This window comes from Sinohyriopsis cumingii, chromosome 7, assembly GCF_028554795.1.
Source record: "Sinohyriopsis cumingii isolate HCF-2022 chromosome 7, ASM2855479v2, whole genome shotgun sequence".
NCBI lineage: Eukaryota > Metazoa > Mollusca > Bivalvia > Unionida > Unionidae > Sinohyriopsis > Sinohyriopsis cumingii.
Window position 1 is genome coordinate 30,364,013 of NC_142967.1, and position 25,394 is coordinate 30,389,406.

General features: G+C 34.2%; 1 protein-coding gene across 2 annotated transcripts in view; it reads right to left on the reverse strand.

Annotated features, from left to right (window-relative positions):
* Nucleotides 1–25,394, reverse strand: part of LOC149794962 (protein mono-ADP-ribosyltransferase PARP14-like) — a 156,499-nt gene that overhangs the window by 122,776 nt on the left and 8,329 nt on the right. Inside the window, exons 3-6 of one of the 2 annotated variants that reach the window (XM_089964622.1) lie at nt 14,561–16,607; nt 10,843–10,992; nt 4,786–4,992; nt 41–286 (exon numbers count right to left, since the gene is read on the reverse strand). In XM_089964622.1, coding sequence (XP_089820748.1) covers nt 41–286; nt 4,786–4,992; nt 10,843–10,992; nt 14,561–16,607 — 2,650 coding nt within the window. Of the gene's footprint in view, nt 1–40; nt 287–4,785; nt 4,993–10,842; nt 10,996–14,560; nt 16,608–25,394 lie in introns of both variants that reach the window. The other variant, XM_089964621.1, reaches the window with a different exon arrangement.

Sequence of the window (25,394 nt, forward strand, 5' to 3'; positions counted from 1 at the left end):
CTGGTGTTCCAGGTAGCTTTAACATTTACAATTTGCATACCTGGTGGTTCAGAAAAGGTAACTAAAGCTGTTCCTGGTAATCTTCCAAAGAGAATCTCAGTTGGTACTGCTTTACAGCGGGACTCCAGATAAAGAAACAATAATTCCTGTGTTACTCTGGAGCTGAGATTTATCAGGAAAATTCTATGGGGATCTGGAGGTGGAGGGACGTACTCCTCAACTGTCAGCTTCATGTTCTCCAAGCAGAATGATTCTCCCTCTTGTTTCTTCAACACATTCTGCACAACTAAAATTTTGTTTTTTTAAGAAAATTATTAAAATTGTGTAAGTAATTTATTTCCTTAAATTATATAATTTGCCAAAAAGGTCATACAACTTGCTGTTGTATTAACCCTTATAGTGTTTATAGTTTTGTAGGAAGAGATCGCTCAGTGCTGAATTGTTTGAGAAAAGAATTGAAAATTCCTTCCTGCTTTTATATTGCCTGTGTTTTAATTACTGCACATAATAGCTATACAAATCCTGCAAACACGTTTGATGAAGTATGAACTTTAATACAAGCATCAAGTCACATGTAGCTTTATCACATTTACACTTCAGGTGCAAAAAAAGGTAAAATTTGAAATTACCTTTGTATTTCATGTATGTTTTTGTTGCATTTTTAATGAAAAAGTGAGATTAGTCGAAAAAGATATTCATATTCAACATCATTTTCAGGTTCAAATCACCCATTGGTATTTCTAGAAACACTTTCCCAGCAACAATAATCGTATTAACTCTTTAACTTCTAGTGATACTGTAGTGGCTCACTGCTATGCCTAGCTGCTGGGGTCACTACTGCAGCTGATTTGTGGGCTGACTACCAGAGCCTAATGCTGCTGCAGCCAAATCTCAACTTTTTAGCTGATGATGTGGGGATATGGGCTAATTGTGTTAGTTATTTTCTGATTTATAGACTAAAACCATGCATATATAAAAGCTATAACTACCTTATATCTGTTTGATTATTTTATCCTGCTGACATCCACATGAATGATATAAAATCCAGGAATATAACACAAAACACTGTTTGTAAAAACACTAAAATTTATCTGTGAGTCTTTTATACAAAGTTATTTATCAAATATATACATGTAATTACTAAAAATGCCTAGTCACTGTGTTCTACTATTTCTTAAGTAGTTCCTCATGGTATCTAGAGAAACAGTTATGTTTTATACATAGACGGATATCACACTGTTTGCACATGATGAACACCTCATGCCGCCTTTTTTCTCTGGTACACATTTTGCATCGCCCTGGTTTCTCTGCTTGTATGGGCCAATGTGCATTTCCACAGTTATCAATTGCAGATACAACCTTTCTCTTTCTCGATCCTCGGAATGTCCCTATCATCTGCTGTGCAAGTGCAATTCTAAAATCAAGTTGTCTCCGTCTGATTTCTTTATTTTTTTTGGTGACAAGTTTGTGGTTGGGCGACTCCTGCATAGTTATTAATGCATTAACTAATGCAACATCAAAGCAGAACCAAAACAGATATTTCCACCATTTGGTAGCTTTGCGACAGGTAGAGTACTGCATTCTTTTCTGGTCTGCCAGGTCAACCCCAAACATGTATTTATTATAAAGTTCAGAGACAATCGGAGCTGGCACTTCCTGGTAGGTTCCATTTTTTTGTCTCCTACGCACCATCTTGCTCTCGCTTGGATTGCAACTTGTTGAAAGATAATGGACAATTTTTTTGTCCTTCCAAGCTATAGCACACAGGCTTCCTTTTGTCATCAGGACACTGTCGCCTCTGTTCTTTAATTTGGCAGATTTTATTTCCTCTGGCATTCCCTTTCTATTTGCTCGCACTGTACCGAGACAATAAATTTTTTCTTTCCTGAGTGCTTCAAAGAGTGCTGGACTGGAGAAAAAATTGTCCATGTAAGCTACATGTGATTTCCCACGTATTTTTGATGTAAGATCAGTTATCACACGTGCACCAAGGCCCTCTTCTTTTGTGCGTCCAGCCTGGCTTTCTTCTCTTCCAGTGTACACTTGAAACTCGTGCACATAACCATTGTGTGGGTCTGCCCGCTCCCAAACTTTTATTCCAAACTTTGTTGGCTTCGCAGGCAAATATTGCTTGAAGGATAATCTACCTTTATATGCTATCATCCCTTCATCCACACTCTGCTCTTTATGACCATTGTAATTTTCGAGACACGTTTTGGAAATTTCGTCTAAAACTGGTCTTACATGACACAATTTGTCATGCCCGGGCTGGCGTCTTGGAGGATTCTGCCTGGTGTCATTTACATGGAAATACTTCGACAACTTTTCAAAACGTACTCTGGTCATAATTGTGGGAATACTTATTATCTGGAAGGGCCATGTTGATCGCCAAGCTAGACTGTATTCTGGAAGTGCCAGGATTGACATAATCAAATGTATTCCTAGAAAGGCCAGCATTTCGTCCATTGTCGTGGGTTGCCAGAGTGAATCAGGCTTTTCTTCGATACATCTTGCCGCATATCCATTCGTTTGTGCAACAATGCTTTCAATCATTGCCAGGGAAAAAAATTTATAGAAAAAATCAATTTCTTTTTTCCCCTCATCCAAAACAAAAGTTGAAACGACGCTTTCCGTAAACTCTGTGACTCTCGGGGCACGTCGATCTCTTGTCCACAATTCGTCGTCTTCATCATCGGATTCTGTCTCAATTTCTGATAGACTTGACAAAGAAGATAGATCAATGTCACTACCAATGCTTCTTAATTCAATGTGGTCAAATTCGTCCTCAGAAAAACCAGAAAATTCGGAATCTGAATCACTATCATAAGCTAACGCCATTGTTTTCACTGTCAACTACAAATGCATGTATTAACAAACACGCGGTACATATTTGAAAAAGAAACCCGGATTTAGTCAGAACAATCATTTGTTAACTCTATTTTGATTGGTTGAATATCCTTTTACTTCCATATATTGACCAATAAGACCAATTGTAACATGAACATACAGAGCGGATCTATCCGTCACTAGGGTATAGGAAGCATAAAAGGCAAGCGGATATATCAGTCACCGGGAGTAATAGTGCTCTGTTTACAAGCGGATTTATCAGTCACTGGTGAGGCTAGGCACATTTATACAGCGGATATACACGTCAGTCGAAGTGAAAGAGTTAACTTCAATCTTTCAAAATCACTGCCATAGTTGCTATCATCAGCCACTATTTGCCTCACAAAATATGAAATTATCTGGATTTGAACTATATTGTGAGTCATCCATTTTGAGTTTTTAATGTAGCCTGTGTTTTAACCAAGCATTCATAAAATATCTAAATGCATGGCAAAACTATAACAGCATGCATAGTCCTGGGCCCAATATACAAAGTAAAGTTATATTTTTACAACCATTCGTGTCAAACTAGAGTAAAAAGATATATAAAAAGTTGCTTAGCTGATAACTAAAGCAAATGATGCAGTAAGCACTTCTACCAACAGTGAAACTTATGCCACAACAAGGTCTTTAAGGGTTAAATGCTCTCAGTATCACACTCGGCATCACTGTCATCCATTATGAAATTGACCCCTTGGCCAAGTATGGTATCTATCAATCAAAAAACACATAAAAGAGATTGCAATCAACAGCGAGTCAGTGATCATCAGCAACACATGAATCGCTCTAATGAGATGCAAGCTGAGTAGGACAAATAAAAATAAATTACTGTGAAACAAATAAAAATTTAATTAATTATTACTCTGACTTTTTCTATCCAATATTCATTCAATTTTTAAAAACTATATTAACCAACAATCTTTGATTTATGCAACAAATGTGCAATTTTTTCTTTGCCTACTTAAACAAATCCAGTATATTTAATCAGACTTAATCATTGGAGTAAAGGCTTTGATAAGACTAAATGGTTCTTCCACTTGTGTTTTAGTACAGGTCCTAATAATAAACAACAAACTGTCAGGACCGCTCCAGTGGCCTAGTGGTTAGAGCGCCCACTCTGGGACAGTCATGGGTTTTATCCCCAGCCGAGTCATACCAAAGACTTATAAAAATGGTACTAACAGCTGCCTCACTTGGCGCTCAGCATTAAGAGGTTAGTGGTAGGACTGGTTGGCCTGGTATCAGGATAATGTGACTGGGTGGGACATGATGCTACATGTCTACGGCATGATGCCCCAGCGCTAGATATCACTATAAAGTGCCACACTGCAGACATCATAGTGATATAACTGAAAAATTGTTAAAGATACATTAAAATTCCAAATCATATATACACACACACACAAACAAACAGTCAGAGATATAATTTTTGAATGTATTCAAATTAATGAGCACAATCCCAACTTTGAACAAGGCAAAATTATGGGACCAATTAAAACTTTGACAAGAAAATTTTTTGGGAATCTATCTTAAGATTAGTCTTTAAACCTAGCATTATTTTATGAGAAATTTTACTGTAATAGATAAACAATCAGTAGAAAAAGCATTGTCAATTTTTCTAAAGGGACAATTATGACAAAAACTATTATAAACATGACAAAATGGATATAGAGTGGAAGTAACGTTACCTGAGGGATACAACCTGCCACATATTGGAACAATCTGTTAACATACAATGAGCAATGTTAACAGACATTATAGATTAAATTAGTCTGCTCAGTCCTTAGCATGAGAATGAAACCTTCAGGTTAGCTGTCCGGGTTTCATTATATAGTTCCAAAGTTAAAAACATTGTCAAATATGAATATTACTATACAGTTAAGCTTTCACCAAAGTTACCTGAGGGATCTTTGAAGGTAATAAAAGCCTCTCTCTTATTTCTTCCCCATTCCAGCTTCTCTATTTCTCCGCCACCACACCTCTTTTTATTCTCAAAGAACATCTCCAGAGCATCCTGGGAAACAGACTTTGCTAAACCCAAGACTCTGATCATCCTCGGGGTTTGAACATTCTCTTTCCAGGGTTTACTTTGAATCTCTTGAGCAACTGATGGGATAAGATACATTAAAAATGTTAAGATATTAAATGGTTAACCAAGCCCTATATAAAATCTAGTTTTTGCAGTTCTGGTCATGTTACATAAACAACACATGTTATGATACTTAAGAAACTACTTTAATGAAAGACTTCCTGTCTTGAATGCACAGATTCTACATGCTCATAATTATTTAGTTATATACAGAAATGACCTCCAATGAGAGATCACCTTTCTCTTGAGACCATGACTCATTCACACACAGCTGACTGTATATGATCAATTCTGGTGTGCAAAGAATAATCTTTAATCAAATGAATACATCTAAATTTAATTACTTCAGTATACATTTGATTAGAAAAAATGACTGTGCAAGAACTGTACTTGCTTCAAATTTACATACACATACACTGAAGAGAACAAGAGACCCAAGATTTATTCAGACTTCATGCTCAGCCAGCAAACATTTACGAAGAAGCAAAATGCAAGAATAGTTGACAAAATAATCGGGATAAGTATGGAATGCTATATGTTAAAATTGTTAAAATTCAGTTTTGTTTAGAGAAAGTTTTTTTCTCCAACCAGTACATTCTTGAATAATGGTCTATCTGAAAAAATATCTGTCATTTATATAAAATATCCATGTCATTAATATAAAATATCCATGGTCATTCATACAAAATATCCATGTGTCATTTATATAAAATATTCATATCATTCATATAAAATATCCATGTCATTTACATAAAATATCCATGTTATTCATATAAAATATCCATGTCATCATATAAAATATCCATGTGTCATTCATATAAAATATCCACATGTCATTCATATAAAATATCCATGTCATTTATATAAAATATCCATGTCTTTCCATGTCATTCGTATAAAATCCTGACCTTTGACCTTTTGACCCCAAGATCAACAGGCTTCTTGTATTACAGAAGTGCGAGCCCTCCACAAACTTTGGTCTAGGTATCTGCTCTACAACCAAAATTTGTATCACCCCCCAAAAAAAAATTCTCAGTCACACCCAAACCAAAATGTATGCTTATGACAAGCTTACAAAAGGAATTTTTCTAAGTCTGCATGCTTGCAGAATTTAAAGTTCAAGCTTGCAAAAGGAATTTTTCCAAGTCTGCAAGCTTTCAAAATCTAAAATACGTGATGTAAGCTTGTGCAAGCTTGCAATAATCAGTCGTGAAAGTTGAAAGTTGGCAGTTCTGCATGACATCAGCACTTCCTGAAGAATATATGTTGGGACTAGATCATGCACAGTATAAGAAACTACACTGTCAAATTAAAAGATGTTATCAGTAATCTAGCTTTTTTTTATAGCAATTGATAATGCACTTGAGTTAAATAATATACATTTTCAGTAATGCAAAATGCTAAGAACTTGAATTACTTGTACTTTGCTGATATATACATAAAAGATATTATTCCAACATTTCTCTCTGTTTAAATTAACTATGAACATTATTAATATATTTCAAAATAAACTGAATTGTTTCTTGACCAAGACAAATTATGAAATGTTATTTTTCTACAACTGTCTTTTTTCTCATTTTCAAATTTTTACAAATATTATACATGTAGAGAAACAATTATTTTTTTTTGCATAAAGTAAATTCGTTAAGTGATTCTACGCTCAACTAGCTATGCAGTCAGTTTGTCAGGGAATGGAACACTGAATAAAGAATTCCATTTAGTAAAATCCTGTAAAATAGATAGTAATTGCTGATTGCAAGAGATATTTGATGTCAAGTACTTGTAAATGTTATTTACCAACAATGTATGCACCATCAAATATAGTCTCAGTAACTCTTGTAATATTAACTTCTGGTATTAAGTTTTTTGAAAGAATTGTCATATATTTGTTTAAATAACAATCTGCTACCAGAAGAAGAAAAAAATAATTGTCAGTTATTTACTTAATAAATAAAAATTTAAAAATATATATAATATTTGTCTTTCGTTGACAGAGATGCAACCCTTTCTACCAACATTCTATAAAGAATTGAGCTTTGTGAATTTTGCTTGTTTAAAAAGAAATTAAATAAAAGTATGGAAGATGAAATGTGGTTTTCCACGACAGAGACTTAATTCAAGTCATTAAAGTTGGTTACTTCCCCCTGTTTATGGCCAGCAGACTGGTTTACAAACTTTAAATATAAACACAACATATTTGAGTCACAAGAACACAAAACAACCACTGTAGCCTCACATTAAAAAATTAGGCGCAATTTTCAAAGTTGAACTGTCACAATTTAGCGCATTAATTATGTAAATTTCATTGCTTGCAGAAGCAATATTTGTGCAGTAACCGATTCTATCACCTGAGAGATAATCTGAAGTCTCGGAGTTATCATGTTGGTGAGTAAACTCAAGAGTGTGTTGTATTTTGCCAGTTTTTGGGACTGTAGATTCGCGGTAGCGTTCTGTTTCACTTTTATAATATAAATATGTCAAAAAATGACTTTGAACTGTTGCTTCACCCAATGATTGAGATGACAACTCTGAAGATCATTTTTATTTATTGCTGCGCTTGCCAAACTGCAGTAATTGATGCAGTGCTGTCGCTTATCGACAATAGGACTACAAGGTTATAAAATTAAACGCATGCTTGTGAATCTAATTTCTGTTATTCTTAGGGTCTTTCTTTCCTCTCACATTACAAATTCAACAATTGTTCAGAGGTTGTTACATTTAATTCTTTTCATTCTCAAAGAAGATGGCAGATATTTTATTTCACAATGTCTTAAGGTACCTAATCAGTTTCATTGGATTTTTTTTGTTGTTGTTTAAAGCTCTGAAGTACCATTCATTTGACACGTGTCATAGACCTTTCAAAATGGATGGTAAAACTAAAATTTAGGAGCTCATTAAAGGATGATCTTGAATAACATTTACTGATATTTTTTGGACTTGATAAATGATTTTGGAACTAAAAATGAAATGCTTTTGCCAAAGAGGTAAATACTTGTTTTTTTTCCCCCCTGGTTACATAGTACATGTTGCTGTAATCCATTTCAGTGCATGATACCTGAATCACACCAGAAGCAGAGGAGGATGCAGAATTTTATTCTGAGGATTATGTTTAGAAGAGGTGGTTCAGTGTAATTCAAATGGCAAAGATTCTTGTTTTCACCTAATAGTTTATCATTTTGACAGATGAGAGAGAGAACCTAACCATTGGACACCAGCCTCCCCCAAATGGATTTCTTCATGGAAGTAAATTAGTAGAACATTTCTAAAGCCATACAGAACAAAAGTATAAAGAGTTTCCTCACACAGATTCATATGCTTTTATATTTTTATCTGATTAAATATTAAATGATTTGATAACATTCTTTTCTTTCATTGTGACAGTAAGATTTCATTCTAATTAATGTTCACCATATATTAACATTATCAAGTTAACATTTGATATTACATACTTTTCGCACATCAAAAGGTTAGAAAAATGGAGATATGTGACCATGTATAGAATAACTGAATCGTTGCCATATCAGTTATTCTGATGTAGCTAGCTAGGTCAGCTTTGCTTGCAAGCTTGCACAAGCTTGTAACTGGCAAGCTTGCGCAAGCTTACATGACAAGCTCACGCAAGCTTGCCAATAGCAAGCTTACCTATTACAAGCTTCCCTATTACTAGCTTGTGCAAGCTAGAAATAGGGAAGCTTGCCACAGTTTCAAATCTAAGCTTGCTGCGGTTTCAAATCTAAGCTTGCCGCAATCTTACATAACAAGCTTGCAATTTTGGTTCAGGCAATGATTCTGACTTTTGACCTTTTAAATTGCAAAATCAATTGGCTTCTTTCTTACCCAACATGCAAGTCATCCAAAAAGTGTTAAGTAAACTACAGTCACATTTATCGACATTTTACACCAAATGCTAACTTTCCAAAATCTGGTCAATGTATTATGTGACATAGGACTTGAGCTATTTTACAGAAACCATTGAAACCATTTTCTTTCATAGAGTCATGTTCACTTTCACCATTTAAACCTAAAATCAAACTTCAAAGTTTGGCATGTGACACAGAACTTTATAAGTTTTGTGGAAATAATTTGCATTTCTTTCAAGGTTACCTTGGCCTTTGACCTACTGACCTTAAATTAAATGTGTCTTCTTTGCCTCAAATACCTTGACCAAAAATCAAGTTTATATAATAAATTTTGATCCAACATTTTAACATCTTTACCATTTTAACCTTTTTTATTGTAAACACTTCGACAGAACCAGAGTATCTTGTACCTTTTATTTTCTATAGTGTATCAAAAATTATATACTTTAATTTGGAAGGACTGATCTTCTTGTAGATTTGAGCAAACTTTTTACCTTTATATTTTTACAACCTCTTAAAATCTTTGTCTTTTATCTTCAAATACTACATATTAACATTTATATTAAATGGGTTAGCTTCTCAAGGTGTTTTTCTAATTTCTTCCACTTTCATTTAAACAATTAAATCCATTTCTATTAAACAATTAAACAGTATACATACTTGGACTTTTTTGTTTTAAAGCAGTAAGTTCTTTGTTATCATAATGGGAGATAATGGAATACTCTAGGTAATTTGCAGAACAGAATAGGATGACACATGGATGCATGTACAACTTAACATGATAGGCAGAAAAAAATTGGCATAATTAGCTTATTTTCATACATAACAACAAGGTTACTGTACCATTTTATTGAGAAAATTATACATGATGATATGAAAAAGAAACAAACAATAGCACAAATAATGGTAACCACAGATGATGAACAACTCAAGTTAATGTAAACCATTTTTCATCTTTCAAAACAGTGACCCTGACCTTTGAGCTCTTAACTCCTAAATTGATAAGTTTCTTCCTTACACCATGTGCAAGCAATCAACGAAGTTTGGGAGATATAACTGATGGACAACACTGAGTTATTGTGGGGAAACGAAATTGGTAACATAATGATGGACGGACATCAAACGAGATATGCTCTGTCTTATGCCTAATGTATAAAAACTGAGAGGCAGATATGAAGCTTAAAACAAAACCTGAAAGATACAATAAATAAAGCCAGGCAAGAGGATGAAAAGGTTAGGTAAATTAGGCACTGAAAAGCAAAGAAAATAATTTTCAGATATAAAATGTATTTAAGAAACATTTAACTCCCCTGAACAGTGTAATGTAAGGACTATTTCATATTTATCAAATACTATGCCTCACATATTAATTTTGATAACAAAATGTATAAAGTGGTATTGCCAAAATAGAGATATCACCTCTGTAACTACTTTCTTTTCCCATTTAGGAAATATATCTGCCCCTGTGTTTGCTATATTTTATCATTTCCAGTTCTTATCAATAAAAATCAACTTACCAACTTAGGTTCAAATCCAAAAATTCCCAGAAAATTATCTTGCTGAAATGAAATTGTTGACATATTGCCAGCCATACAGATGGACATGGTTAATATAGGATTATGAAGAATTCATTGAGCAGTGCCTTACTTGATTTAAGTTTAACTACATGTGAATCCAACAAGTTTTTTTTTTATTCAGCATAATGTAGCTGCACCCACCCCCAAATACAGATACAAAACAAAATGTATTCATTACATATATAAGCTGACATTGTTCACAGGTGTGGAAAAATCTGAACACAAATTTTATATCCAGGTTGTCACACCAAGTTTTAATAATCATAATGCCTTGCAAATAAGTATTCCCTGAAATAAACTTGAACACATGCTGCATTGTAAACTGAATTGTATATAAAAATAATCACAGAAATTCTTATTATATAAAAATATCATTATGTTTAAAGGACAAATTAATAACTCTAATACCATCATATAATAAACAATAAACCTGATCTGCCATGTGGCCTCTCTGTAATCCTGTGAATGTCAACATCTACAGGTTTCTTTTGGACTCCAGGGGTTGCCAGTAAGTGAGATTCAGCTGAACTACTTGGATGTGGTTTCAAAGGTTTAGAATCTGGTCTAGTATTTCTGTAAACTGCTGTGAGGTAATTTATGAAATACAATAAAATAGCTGTAATATATACATTTACAATATCTGAGCATTGCAATTAATAATATGAGGCTAAATGAAAAAAGGGTCAAATCAAATAAACTGACTTCAGCAAAGTTAGGGAAAAGGAAATGAGAGAGAGAGAAAAAGAGATAGGAACATGTTCAAATGTTCATTATGCTGTCATCTGACAATTTGACATTTATAAATTAATGTATTTCGTACACATCTAACTATGATGATAAATTAGATCAGAAATGCTTCAAAACTTACCTGTATTTCATAATATTCTTAGAAGATTTTCAATAAATTTTATTTATTCTGCACAAAATGTAAATTAAGAGTTGATTCCCCATAACTGCTAAGATTTGTATTATTCTGGATTTAAGAGGAGTTGTTTGGCTGGTTTTTGACAGCACTTTCAGTACACTATTGGCTTAATCATGCAGAGGAATAGAAGCTAAGTACTTTTCCCAAAGACACACAAGCGGACAACTCATGCTTGCCTATGTGGGTAACAAACTTGCAACCATTGAATTATAAGTCTTACACTCCACCAGCTTACATACCATAGTTCCCTTTAGTACAACAGAAGGATCTGCCAATTTCAGGTAATTTTTTATACCCTTTAATTTTTTGTACAAGGAATAACTATTTGCTTGTACTAATATTTTATGTACATAGAAGTTGGTTTTATAATCAATATTTTTAATGTTTCAAACAAAGATGTATAAAATCTAAAGATTAATTTGTTGTGAATTAATCTGTACATACCAATATTGTAAAAACCACAAAATGGCCGAAGTAAAGCAGATCTACACTGAAAGTTTCTCTGTGCATCACTTATCTTCTGCATGACGTTTTTGTGAATATCTTTTTATAAGATCGTCACTTTAATACCAGTGTAAATAAATACGTGTACAAAAGGTACAAGCTATTTTCCATAAAATGAACATTATTAAAAAAATTACTACAATAATTTTAACCATTTGTACATCAGGTATAGATCTTTCTAATTATTATAAAATAATACACACCAGCTTCCTTCTTAGAGATCAAAATCTGGATTTGATATTCACAGTACTTAAGATTTGCAAATCTTGCTATAAATCATAATGAAATAGTTGCCATTATTATAAACTTGTCAGAATGATATGATCACTCTGTACATGAGTTCTGTGTTTAGGAAGTTAAAGAACCTTGTGAGAGAAAGTAATGTGGTAAACAATCAGTGCCTAAGGTTAAAAGGAAATGTATTTCCTATTGCAGGTTGTAAAAGTAGGATAGGTAGGTAAATATGGGGTTTTTTTGTTTGTTTTTCTTTAAACATTATATAGTTTATAAAGATTAGTATATATAATGTACTAAGCATTTCAAGTACCAGGCGAAACCAGCTTGATTAGATGCACAAATCAACTTGGGAAATCCCTGCTGTTTTTATTTAATTTATAAAACCCTGTGGGAAAAAGTGCTAGGTTCAGCAATGAATGACAAGGATGGTAAGCTGACATAAATTCTTTTTGGCTAAAAGGAACCAGCAATTAATTTTCAAGGTCAGGTGACAAAGAATTCTGATGAGAAAAAAATATTCTGACTCTCAAATATGTAGCTCAAAACAATTATAGAGCTCTGCTTTATAGCAAAAAATAATATCCATTAAATTTGATGAAAAAGTTATCTTCAAGTAAAAGAAATAATTATATACAATTCCCAGTCCACCACTCCCTCCCAGCCTGAAATACAAATGGTCGATGACTAATGAACTAGCTTCATATTTGTTCCATTTTAGTTATGATCAGTACCTAATGCTTGTGTGAATTCATCTTGACAACAGTTCATATCTGCTGTCTCAAGATCTTTAACTTCCATATATGTTCCAACATTAACCTATACAGTCCACATTCTATCCCACCTTTTTTCCTTTGACCAACGCTTAAGGCAAAAAATACTATTCACTAGTTAATCTATTTATTTTAATTAGCTTTGTGATATGTGCTGCTTAGCATAAACCTTCAATCTTTATATGTGATATTTAACAATGCTAATTTGCATTCATATATATATAGTTACAACTCAATGGTCTTAAACTAAGTAATAGAAAAGAGTGAAAACCAACAAGTTTTGTGCAATTCCAAATATAATTTATTTACCTAATATAAAAAAATGAAAAAATTAAAAAAAATAAAGTATGGTGCATGATACCCTAAACAGTCCTAAAAGACCTATCACAAGTCAAAAAAAAATTGAGTAATCCAAACGAGTTCACTTTATTGAGCTGATGTGTCAGTAGTCTTGATGTATCACAATTATAAACCAAAATGTCTTTAAATGAACAGAACAGTAATTTCAGTACAGCTACTAAACCAAAAAGTGTGAGCACTTTGTAATTCCAATGAATAATTGAAATAAATAACAACTGATCACAACAATTTCTCCCTTCTAAGACTGATATTCATGCTAGAAATAATTCAGCAAATCATCCCTTGCATGAAAAACTGAGATGCAATACAAAAAGTAGAGTGAGTCTCAACTAAATATTATGAAATCACTTTCACTTTAAACAAGGTCCCTTTAGCAGCTAGCCAATCAGAAAGTAAGTCAGCTGGATTTCCCTTAGGAAATCCCATGACTTGTACTGAGCTCATCAACTTGTTTCCTCAATTATAGTACATCTCACTTCACTATCTTTGGAAATATGAATGTTTTATAAGAATGACATGATCTTACAGTACAAACTTACAACTATAAAGAATATTAGTATTTAATATGTTATTTAGTAAATTACCCTTTTCATCTAGAATCATGAAAATTAACACACATAATATAGATATGCATATGAAACAGTGTAATGCAAGTTATTTACCCAAGTAAGTTTGATAACCAGTGACACCTTCGTACTTGCCAACAAATCTTTGAATTTAAAGTAACAACTTGCAAGAGTAAATATCAAACCAAATGCCACCTAACTACAGGCAGATACACTAACCTATAAAGGATAATCTTCTTTGGTGAGAATGGAGATGCTATTTTACAGACACAGAAAATAACAGCATTCTAGGGATTTCAATTAGCTGCAGTTTATTTGGACAGAAATATTGTGAATATTTAAGTATAGATTATCTTTATCTTAAAAACTGAAGGAGTATGGCATATATTTTGTATAATTGTCATTTACTATATTATTACTGTTACATATTTTACCAAAGCTGAATCAGATAAACAGAGGGCAGCTGGTAACATAAAACAAAATGAAGTGTTAAAATTTCTCTCAAATTATCATGAACGCAACTGCCAATTTTCATGCTAGTAAACTGCTTTGTGTGCAAGCAGAGTGACAGTGATATTAGGAATTCATTCAACCTCATATATATAAGAAGAGGGTTTATACAAAGAAACCATCATTTCAAAAATAAAATGAATGGAGACGCAAGGTTATACAACATCTAGTAGATGGCACTTGTGAATCTTTATAAATCTACTCAGACTACCCATTATATGAAATTATCCCATTAATTTGCTGTTATTAATCTATACAGTAAATTCATTTACTCACCTGCATCATCTGTTTCCTTAATTCTTTCATAGCCTTCACTATCCAATGAGGAAAACCTCTCAACATCATCCTCTGATGGTGATCCTTCCACCATCTTGTTAGACTGTATATTCATACCCCTTTTAATGTGATCCACTTGAGCATCTGAAGAGCCTTCTTTGCGACTTTTAAATCCCTCCACTGAATCATGTCTGTCATTTTGGGAAATCCTCTGAGACTCCTTGAGGTTTCCTCTGTTATGATGATCTTTGTTTTTCAAAGAGTCTTTGTTGTATTGGAATGGATCTTCAACTAATTTGGGGTAGATCTGAGACTGAGGTCTATCTTCCTTCATGTCTGAGTCATCTCCTTTCCTCATTTTAGGACTTTGTTTAACTGCCACTCTTTCATGCCTACCAGTTGTTTTGGTTTTATCAACATATTCTGCATAGTTAATATTTTGAGTTTTTCCAGGCATGTTCATATAGCTGCCATCCTCTTCCACTGGACCAGCTTGTGTGACTGCTGACCACTGACCAGCTATATCCATTGGCTTTTCAAGGCCTGAAATACATCTTTGAGGAGGCTGGGTACCAACTTGTGGCCTCAAGTGAGGCATAAAGGACATGCATGATGCTTGTGGTGGTGGACATGAAGGCTGTGAGGATGTTGTCAGTACATGTTGAACTGCAGGTGAAGCTTGTGGATGTGTCAGGCCATAATGACCCCAAGGATATGGACCATAATTCATTTGGTATCCACCAGGTGAGGTGAATGGCATGGCTTGCATAGGGAATCGATAAGGACCTGCATAACCTGGTGGGACCCTGTGGCCATCTGTGACACCAGAAGAATTCACTTGCCCAGGCATTACATGCCATGTTGGTACAGCTGAATTTACCTGTCCAGCTAGGATAGATGGATTTACTGGCCTTGGTGTTAAAGGATTTATGTGCATACTCTGCAAAGGCACTTCTGTAATTGGTTGGGGCATTATCATATTGAGTAGCTGAGTGTCAATGTTTGTCTGTGGCAATGTCTGCTTCTCTGATGCTGCTTCTGCATGTGGCTGGGGCAACTTCATAGTTGCTGTTCGCATGTTCATATTTTGTGATGGCACTTCCGTAAGTGGTTGGGGAATTATAATATTTTGCACATATCTTCCAACAATTTGTTGTTGTTCTGGTACTGTCATGCTCTCTGAGGATATTTCTGTAGTCAGTTGATGAATTTCTTCTTTTGATGCTTTATCTTCCATATCTGGTAGTGGAAACTGCATTCCTTGGTCAAGTCCTCCTGAAGGCAATGGTATCTTTACTGGTGAAAGAGACCTTTCATTATGTATTGTGGGATCTTCATGTGACCATGCAACCAGAGGTTTCTCATTAATGTCAGTTTGCCCCTCCTCATCTTCATCACTTCCAGCTTTCTTTGTACTGGGAATGGATGGAAGGTGCCATTTCTCATGTCCAGGTCCACTTTTTCTTTGATTGTCTATGTCTTCATTTCTTACACTTGGATCAAGTAAAGAAGACCATGGGTTGCGTTTGGCTGACAAATTAATTGAACCGCTCTTCATATATGTCTTCATCTGAGTCCTGTCATGATCTGTATCTTTTGTCAAATTTTCTCTAGAGCCAGTCTGACTCTGATTGCCTGTGAGTTTCATTTGTGTGATGCTTATGGGTATAGATCCAGATTTACATGGAGTGTAATATCTGTTTTGATCAAACATTTGGGGAGACTGTGGGATCAGTAATTCTGACTGAGGACCGACATCATCATCCTTTGGTCTCACTTTCTCTGAAAGGGGCATATCTGGAGGAAACTTGGCATGCTGATAAATTTCCTCTGCAAAAACTGTTACAGTGTCATCTTCACTTGCCAGCTGCAAAGATTTCTCATGGGCATCAATATTTGCAGTTTGAACTTTCGCAACAAGGACTGGTGTCATATCAGGTTGCTCAATGGAATGGGAATGAAAACTTCCAATAAAATCATCTACTTGTATCGATGGAAGAGACTCTACTTCGGTCCATGATTCATCTGAACTTTCCTCATGAGACTCCTGTAAAAAAAAATCAGAAGGTTGAGTCCTTTACCATTAAATTCAGATCCCTAATCAGGTGTGTATGTGTGTGAGTGATTTGTATTTTTAACATAACAAAGCTTTAAAAAAATTCAGTTATATCGCTATGATATCCGCAGTGTGGCAGCTGATAGTGACGTCTAGCACTGGGGCATCATGCCACGACATGTAGCATCATGTCACACCCAATCGCATTATCCTGACACCAGGTCAACCAGTCCTAACACTAACCCTTTAATGCTGAGCGTCAAGCAAGGCAGATGTTAGTACCCTTTTTCAAGTCTTTGGTATGACTTGGTCAGGATTCCAACCCATGACCTCCTGCATCCAAAGTGGATGCTCTAACCACTTAGGCCACTGTAGTGGTATTTCTTGCCTGTGAATTAAAGCTATCTCTGAAGAAAAGAGATTTTGACAAGCTGTGCAACGGGTTAATCCAGATATTGCTTTCAAAGTGTGATCACCTGCTTCTATGCCTAATTTATACAAGTTGGCCCAGTCAGTCTTCGGTTTTACAGTCAAAAGGAAAATATCAATTAGTATTGAAATTTAAGAGTAGTGTTTATTTTAATCAGTGGCAATACAATTTATAGGATGGATTAAAGTAAGCAGAATACAGTAATCTTGTGTGGAAGATACATTTTGGAAACAACATGTATTTTATGATTCTGTTGAATAGGTCATGTAAAACAACCTTGATAGCATAATAATTGTGATATTACTACTAGTACTAATACTACTATTACTAATAATAACAATAAGAAGAAGAAAAACATTAATGACATAAACTGATGTTTGTTCAAAAACAATTTAAAAGGTTAACTAGTGAACATAGGACACCTGTGTACAAAGACCACATTTGCCTTTTCCATGGGTAGCTGCAATTACAGGGTTGACTGTGTATCCACAAACTGTGGTAAATAACAAAAATTTGTTTTTGTTATCATGGTTACCAGCCAACAGAGCTAAGTACCTATGTCAAGACCACTGAATTTAAAAAATGTCAGAAGGCTATCAACTTGTTCAATGAAATGCTACAAGATAAAACGTCTGGTCAAAATTCATTTGTATTTGTACACTTCTCTGTGTTCATATTGTCAGTGAAGTACAAAAATGTAGCAAAGACTTTTGACTTGAATCTAATTTAATTAGATCTTGTTTTCAAAACTCCTTCACAAAACAGTGGATATAGTGGTAGTCTATCTGCACCATTTTAATTCATAACATATTAAGTGTTGTCATGAAAACCCCATGTCAATTCATAACATATTAAGTGTTGTCATGAAAACCCCATGTCAATTCAAAACATATTAAGTATTGTCATGAAAACCCCATGTCAATGCCACCATTCATGCAAGAGAAGTAGTGATAATAAGACTTCTGAGATGACTACATTGCCCTATTGGGTGCTGGAAGAATACAATTTTCATTAGAACTTGCACCTGCAACATAAGGAGCAAAAACCCCATGTCAACACTGATGAGGCACTGGGTATCAGATCAGTACCATTCACATTTAGGAATGAAAAGGCTCCATACAAATCATTTAATGAAAACCCTATGCCAGTATGTTTGTCCATAATTGACACACAGCTACAAGATGGAAACTGTGGTGGCCATGTTAGAGAACTGAGGATAAGTCTTATGGTACCAGCTGCACATCATAAAAAGTCTTTCAGTGAAAACCATTTCACTATGGCCATCAGATGAGGAAGGTTACACCCGTACGAAATTTTCCACATGGAATGGATATGGAATCCATACGTACTTTTACAGAAATATCCATATGGACATTTCTATTCTATAGTTGAAGCACTCTTATGGATTTCAGTGTATCCATATGGAAATGTTATGGACTCCGTACGTACTCTGTATGGAAAATCTCATGGAATATGCTAATTAGTCCATGAGATCTGTAGGTTGTCCATATGGAATAAAATTAAAATTCCATATGGAATTTGGCAATAATCCATATGGAATTTGTGAATAATCCATATGGAATTTGGCAATACTCCATATGGAATTTGTGAATAATCCATATGGAATTTGGCAATACTCCATATGGAATTTGTGAATAGTCCATATGGAATTGGCAAATATACCATATGGAATTTGTAAATGGTCCATATGGAATTTGGTAATAGTTCATTCCATAACAAAATTTTGAGGCCTACTAAAGGCGATTTCAAACGGTTTTTTTTAAAGCGCTTTGTCTAAACCATAAAAAAATCTGCTTCAGTTTCTATTAAACTGCCTAATGATTCTTAGACATTATTGGTAATCAGTGATGAATATTCACCACAATTTTTAAAATGGATCATAAATTTTGACAAACATTATCAAATAAGATTTAGGTTTTTCTTGTCCTCATTTTCTTTCTCACATACAAAGCCTAATCCATGATGGCATCACTTAAGTCTTTTTCATTTCAATGAAAAGTCTGGTGAGATTTCACAAATATTTGACGAAAACATTTGTGAGATTACACTACAATTTTGATCATTATATAGTATTTTACTGAAGTTTCAGAAGTTTTTCATACATTTCAGAAGAATAATGAATATGACTTAAACAGTACTTTACTAACCAAGGTGATAATAAATTTGCATGATTTTTTTTTACAGATGTTGTAATTATATGACATCCAAGGCTAGAGATATGGGAGTTAATAATAATAATAAAAATAATAATAATAATGACTTTATTTAGAGAAGGTAACTTAAGTACAGAACTAATCTACCTTGAGGCATTCTATCTGTTATATACAATATTTACAGTATATACAACATGTGAAGCATCTGGCTTGACACTAAATAATTAAGTGATTTTAAAAATCAAAGTATCAAACCTGGAATACATACAAAGGCATCTGTGAACACATAAACATATATAAAATAATAATCTCCATTTAAAAATTCAACTGTGAAAATAATGCAGAATTACAGAAAAGCTACCGTTTGAAACATGAAAAGAACAAATTCTAAAAGCCTGCCATATCACATGTACTGCAACTTGATTTTTGATTAATGATACTGCTGTGGTCTCTTGAATTAGTCCTTGTTCCATAAGCAGCCCTGACAAACGTTTATCATGATATAAGTACTCATATTTTACACTGAATTCCAACACACCTAGAATATTTTGATAATATACACAATAATGCCTCACGATATTGAACGATGATTCTACGTGTGGGCCAAGAAAATTCCGCAAAGATATGACGATCTTTGATAGACATGGGTATTTCGCAAGAATTCCCACCAGTGATCTATACGTTGTCCTCCTTAACTTAATCCTGGAAGTTAATCAGTTTTGAGTTATCGACATCAACCTGGTTCGATTCCTTGTCCCATTTAGTACGTTAGCCACTACTGTAGAGCTGTTTATGGCACAAAAAGCAAAATGCTAGTCCTGGCGTTCAGTTTTCATACAGACTGACTAATTTACGCTCCCATCGACTTTGCATTCAAGCTATTCTCTTTGCCGCACATTTTTTCAAATGGTTATTCAAACTCGTATCCCGCTCGAATCGCCATGTTTAACATTCCCGTCAGTTTCCGTTAGACATCGATTCATTGGGCAAGTACAAAATTTTGACCAATCAGAAAGCTCTTTACAACGATAATTTTTTAAATAATAAATAATAATAATTAGAAAGCCCGTTGCGGAATGGGACCGGATAGAGCATTATTTAAAAACGTTTCGGAGACGATATTTAAAAAAGGGTCCGTATCGAAGAAAATCAAATTCAAGTCAGGAGAAAAGCAAAATTCTGATTCAAAACAGAAAACAAGAAAACTTGTTTGAGAGCAGTTAAATCCAGTTTAAGTTTAAAAAAATACAACAACAATAACAAAATTAGATAAAGATATATAATACAGAAAGATGTGGAAAGAAGTTATTGTTCCCAAAATAATACAATTACAGCTATCAGAAACAGGGACTATAAATGCTGCTGAATATCAATCAAATTGTACAAGAAACAAAAATAAATTTTATATCTTATTGATAATTTTTTACTAAAATGTCAGTGATATTACAGTCATAAAATATCACTATATTTTTAGAATTTTTGACATGCTGTCAGTGAAATTTCAATCACAAATTCCCACTGATATTTTCAGAAATGTTGGCAGAGTCAGTGAAATTTCAATCACAAAATTTCACTGATATTTTCAGAAATTTTTGTAAAATCTCCTAAAATATCATAATTTTAGTGAAAAAGGACCTTTTAGTGAATGTCAATAAATGTTCATTGATTTTGCTGAAATTTAAGTCACATTTTCACAAGGGTATGATTTTTGTAGAGCATATTTTAATAGGAAGCCAACAAAATTACTTTTCAGAATAAACATTAGATCAAGCCCAAAATCCATTTTGCACCAAATTTTCTAAGGCCAAAGATTCATCTATGCTTGTACTACCAGATATTAATTTTCTGATCATTTTCCCTACTTTTTTGGTCATGTCTTTGTTTTTAAACATCTGTGGAAATAAATTAAAGAAAACTGACATACATCTGTTTCTTCAAATTTATATGAGTATATAGTCATCCTTCCACATCAGCTACACTGACATATACATGTGCTCTAACTCCCACCAATATTTCTATTTTAATCAGATAGTTTAGGTTATTAATTCTTCAAAGAGTATTTTCCATGATGCTATAATACATAAGCCTGCTTTCCATATGGAAAAAAGTGCTCATGGATTAAAGTTGCAACTTTATTCCATATGGAATTTTCACTTGCTGTGAAGTACTTATGGAACTGATATGGAATAAATTGTCTGATTCCATAAGTTTTTCAGTCCATATCTCTTACATACAGATTCCATAAGTATTCCATACGGAATCCATGAGAAATTTCTGTACGAGTGAGCAATATCAAGGTTTTTAAGATGGTTACCATTACAGCCACACTGAATGTCCAAGGAAACGTTTGACAAGCACTGTTTTCATTTAGGGCCTACTAGGCACCATTCAGCAATATCCATTCATGATAAGAAGAAATAGTATTGCTCTACAGTGTTGTACTTTTATATTTGGTTTGATTTTGAAAGAAAAACAATTTCCCAGGTTTTCCTCAAAGTTTTCCTGGAATGACCCTTTATATCTTTGTGCTGTTAAAATAGCCTTTAATTCCCTTTATTTTGGTGTATCATTGTAATTTGGGTAATACAGCATACAGCTTGTCCTTATTTTAGATATGCACTTCCCATAAGATGCTATTTCAACTTGGTCATTTTCACTTTCTGAACTTTGAAGACAAGTTGGAAAAAAGGAGTCCATAATTGTTCTTGTACTTTTGATATATCTTATAATTCATTTATTGTACTTTCCAGAAGCTGGTATTGTCTTCTCTAGCAAAATTCATTTTACCTAGTTTAACAGCTGCACAAGTTAGTTTAGGGTCATTTCTCAAGCAAATGGGAGCAGCCATTTTATCAGCAGTCTGCTTTTGATAGTGCATAGTTTCCATGATGGCCACATGTAAAGAAATTTCAGTCACAGGACAAGAAAGTAGCATGGAGGTATGCCAGCATTCTCTTCACTGTGCATGCTGCCAATAAATACTAACTGTAAAGCACTACCATAAAAAAGATATTCAAAACGGCCACCATGGCAATAATACTGAAGTGAGATTTAAACCATTTTCATTTAGGAACAATTGGACACAACATGAAGCTATTTGGTAAAAAACCAATGTTGATCTCACTATCCAGTCTGGAGAGTAATGATAACAATATTTTCAAGATGGAGGCTTTTGTAAACATATTGGATTTCAGACTGGCACCACTTGCAATAGGACCAACTTCACATCATAAGAAGTCTTTTAGTAAACATCTTTCATAAAAATGAACAACCATTCAAGATGGCTTACATCACTATGAGAGTGATATCAAAAAGCTGGTCCTGAGAAGGACACAAACTGCTGGTTTCCCAAAATGATGGCAGGAAAAAAGTGTGCACCTCAGACCTCTGTACTGGCTTCTGAACAAATCATGATTTCCAAGGGCTTGACCTGTAAGGCAAAAACTGTCAAAAGCCAAGTGAGTTTCTCCTATTTGCTGAGATATGTCCTCATACAACTGGACACTTTAATTGCTCCTGTGTGCAAACCTTCACTTGCCAATAGAATAACAGGATCATATGCAGCAGTGTCAAGTACAGGCAAGCTAAGACTAAAAGATCCATTACCACATTAAGGAGACCCAACAACCGAAGAAATTTTCAGGCTGAAATGTGATTCTGTGCCTGGATTGAAGACACCATTGAGATGATCTTCAACACTCATTCATGAGGAAGGCCAGCCCTGTTCACATGCATTCTGAACTCCATCCCAAAGTGGGTTAAATGCTGCGATAGAACAATGTCAGATTTCTCAAGGACAAGAAATCCAAGGGGCATAGTAGAAGTTAAACATAGGTAATTAATTCTAAACTTAAAATATAACTCAACTGGTGTTTCTGAATATACTGTCCAGGTAGTTTGATGTCACAAACATGAAAATGGTCCTGTAGTAAGACACAACTCTGGAATACTGTATAACTAAAAAAACGAACATCAGGAAGATCCTGGAGGACTTGTATGTTGGAGCAATGAGGTATGCATCTTGCAGATCTAGAGTCATTGCAAAATCACCTTCCTGAATAGCATTCAAGCATTAGAGTTCAAGCCTGTGACAGGTCAAAGTGTGCAGAACAGTTGATCAGAACATCACTTGGCCATTTCATCAGGTTTTGAAATAACCTTGAAAGTAGTTGTAGGAATATACATCAATTTGAGACATTTGGTGATGCACCTCTGGCAGAGTGCGCATTACAACAGCAAAGGCAGAGATTGTTCCAATTGTGACTTTGTCTCCTTCCACTTCCAAATTGTTACAGATGAACAAAAGTAGTTCAGAATATAGTTCTCGGTGGTGATGAATTACATAAGGTTTATTTCATGACCTGATGGAAATGATCATGCAACATTCTGATCATGCAAACAGTCTTGAATAAAAGCCTGATGACTCTGTTTCATACAATCTCTACCAGCCTTTTTCTGAGAAGACTATTTCCTGGTGCAGAACATTGGCCCTGAAAAGGGCCATTTGAGAAGTTTGTTGCAGCAGGGGCCCTGGACAATGAGAAATTAGTACTGAATGTGATCTTGAGCCCTTCTGAGACAACATGCAGGATCCATGACTCACTGGGGCAAAGTCTTTCCCATCCATAGCAAAGTCAGTTTCCCATCTCCCACCCACCCCCAACCAAGTATATGTGACAATGGAAGTGTGAGTATTTCATAATTACTTCCAGGAAAGGAGGCTAACATGGTTACAAACTTAGGCTAAAATGATCCTCTCTCTGTTTCTTGTCATCAACTAACCTCAAAAACTATATTGCTTGGGAGCTCTTGTTTCTCTGCTCCATGTTCTGAAAAGATGGCGGAGGTTTCTGGCATTGGACCTGTTTGAGATTTATCTCAGTGTAGGCCTTCTTACAGACTTCTGTCAGCTTACCATGGAAGAACACATTAAATCACACTGGTTGAGATCTTAGAGCGCCTATGTGATGGTTTTTTTTAAAATGGAAAATTGAAGTGGCAATCCAAGTATCTCTCTCTACAAATTGTTGAATGAGATGAATCATTTATTTAAATTATTCATTGTAATTCCAATGTGCTAACTGACTATTTGGTCTAAAACACTAGTTTGAGATTACTGTGAATTGATTAAAACACATTCTGGATTATATTACTATGATAATTAAGACTATTGGTACATCAACCTATTCAAGTCTATTTTACATCAGCAAATTCAATATTGGAATTCATCCAGAATATTCTATACTTTTGGACTTGTGATAGAACATTTAGGATTATTTGGGATTTAATTCACAATACTGTATGTTCCTTTTAAATTTTCACTTTGTATTCTAGGGAAATAAATTGTTTCTTGAACTTTACAAAACTTGATGGTTCTGCTTTTCTCTGTTATATAATTTAAGACCATAGTCAAAACACTAGCCTTGATAGAACAAGACCATCATTTCCCTCTTTGCTTGGTTCATGATGCTGGGACATATGGTAAAATGAATAAATCTAAGTGCCAACATATTCAAAGGTTACCGCTGGAAAATCCTGTCATCATACACGATGATCTTTCCACCTGGAGTCTAACTGAACCATGTCATGATTGAATGTGGTGCATGATTACTGAGACAGTGAGCTGCATGTTCAAAATGCTATCTCACTCAGATTCTCTTTGCATATTTTTAGAAAGCAAATATCAGATTTCCTAACAAATAAATAGACTGGGATTTCAACTGTAATTTGCCAGTCTGAATGAGTATCTATGAAGTAAAGCCAAACGTTTTGTTGCATCAGTTTAAAACTGGTTTTATGAAGAAATTAACTTAAACCAGATTTATGCTTGCCCTTATTGTGGTCCCAAATAGTAAAAGACCAAAAGTTCAAACAAGTTTGAAAAGCAACTACTGGCTACCAGGATAAGCAGCGCAAAAATCATCAGGCATTTAGCTACTGTATACATACAAATCATAGAAGTTCCTATTTTCCAATGGAAATTGTTTCCATTTCATCACTCTAAATGGTTTTGATAAAATACAAAATTCCAAAAAGTTCAGAAAATTTAAAATAATTTCAAAACTTGCTATAATGGCATGCAAAAAAAATATGTCTTCCAAATTTATCAATCTCAAGCTTTATCTTTTTAAATTAGCAATGCAATCAAGGTTTTTGTCCAATAAAATTTAAGTC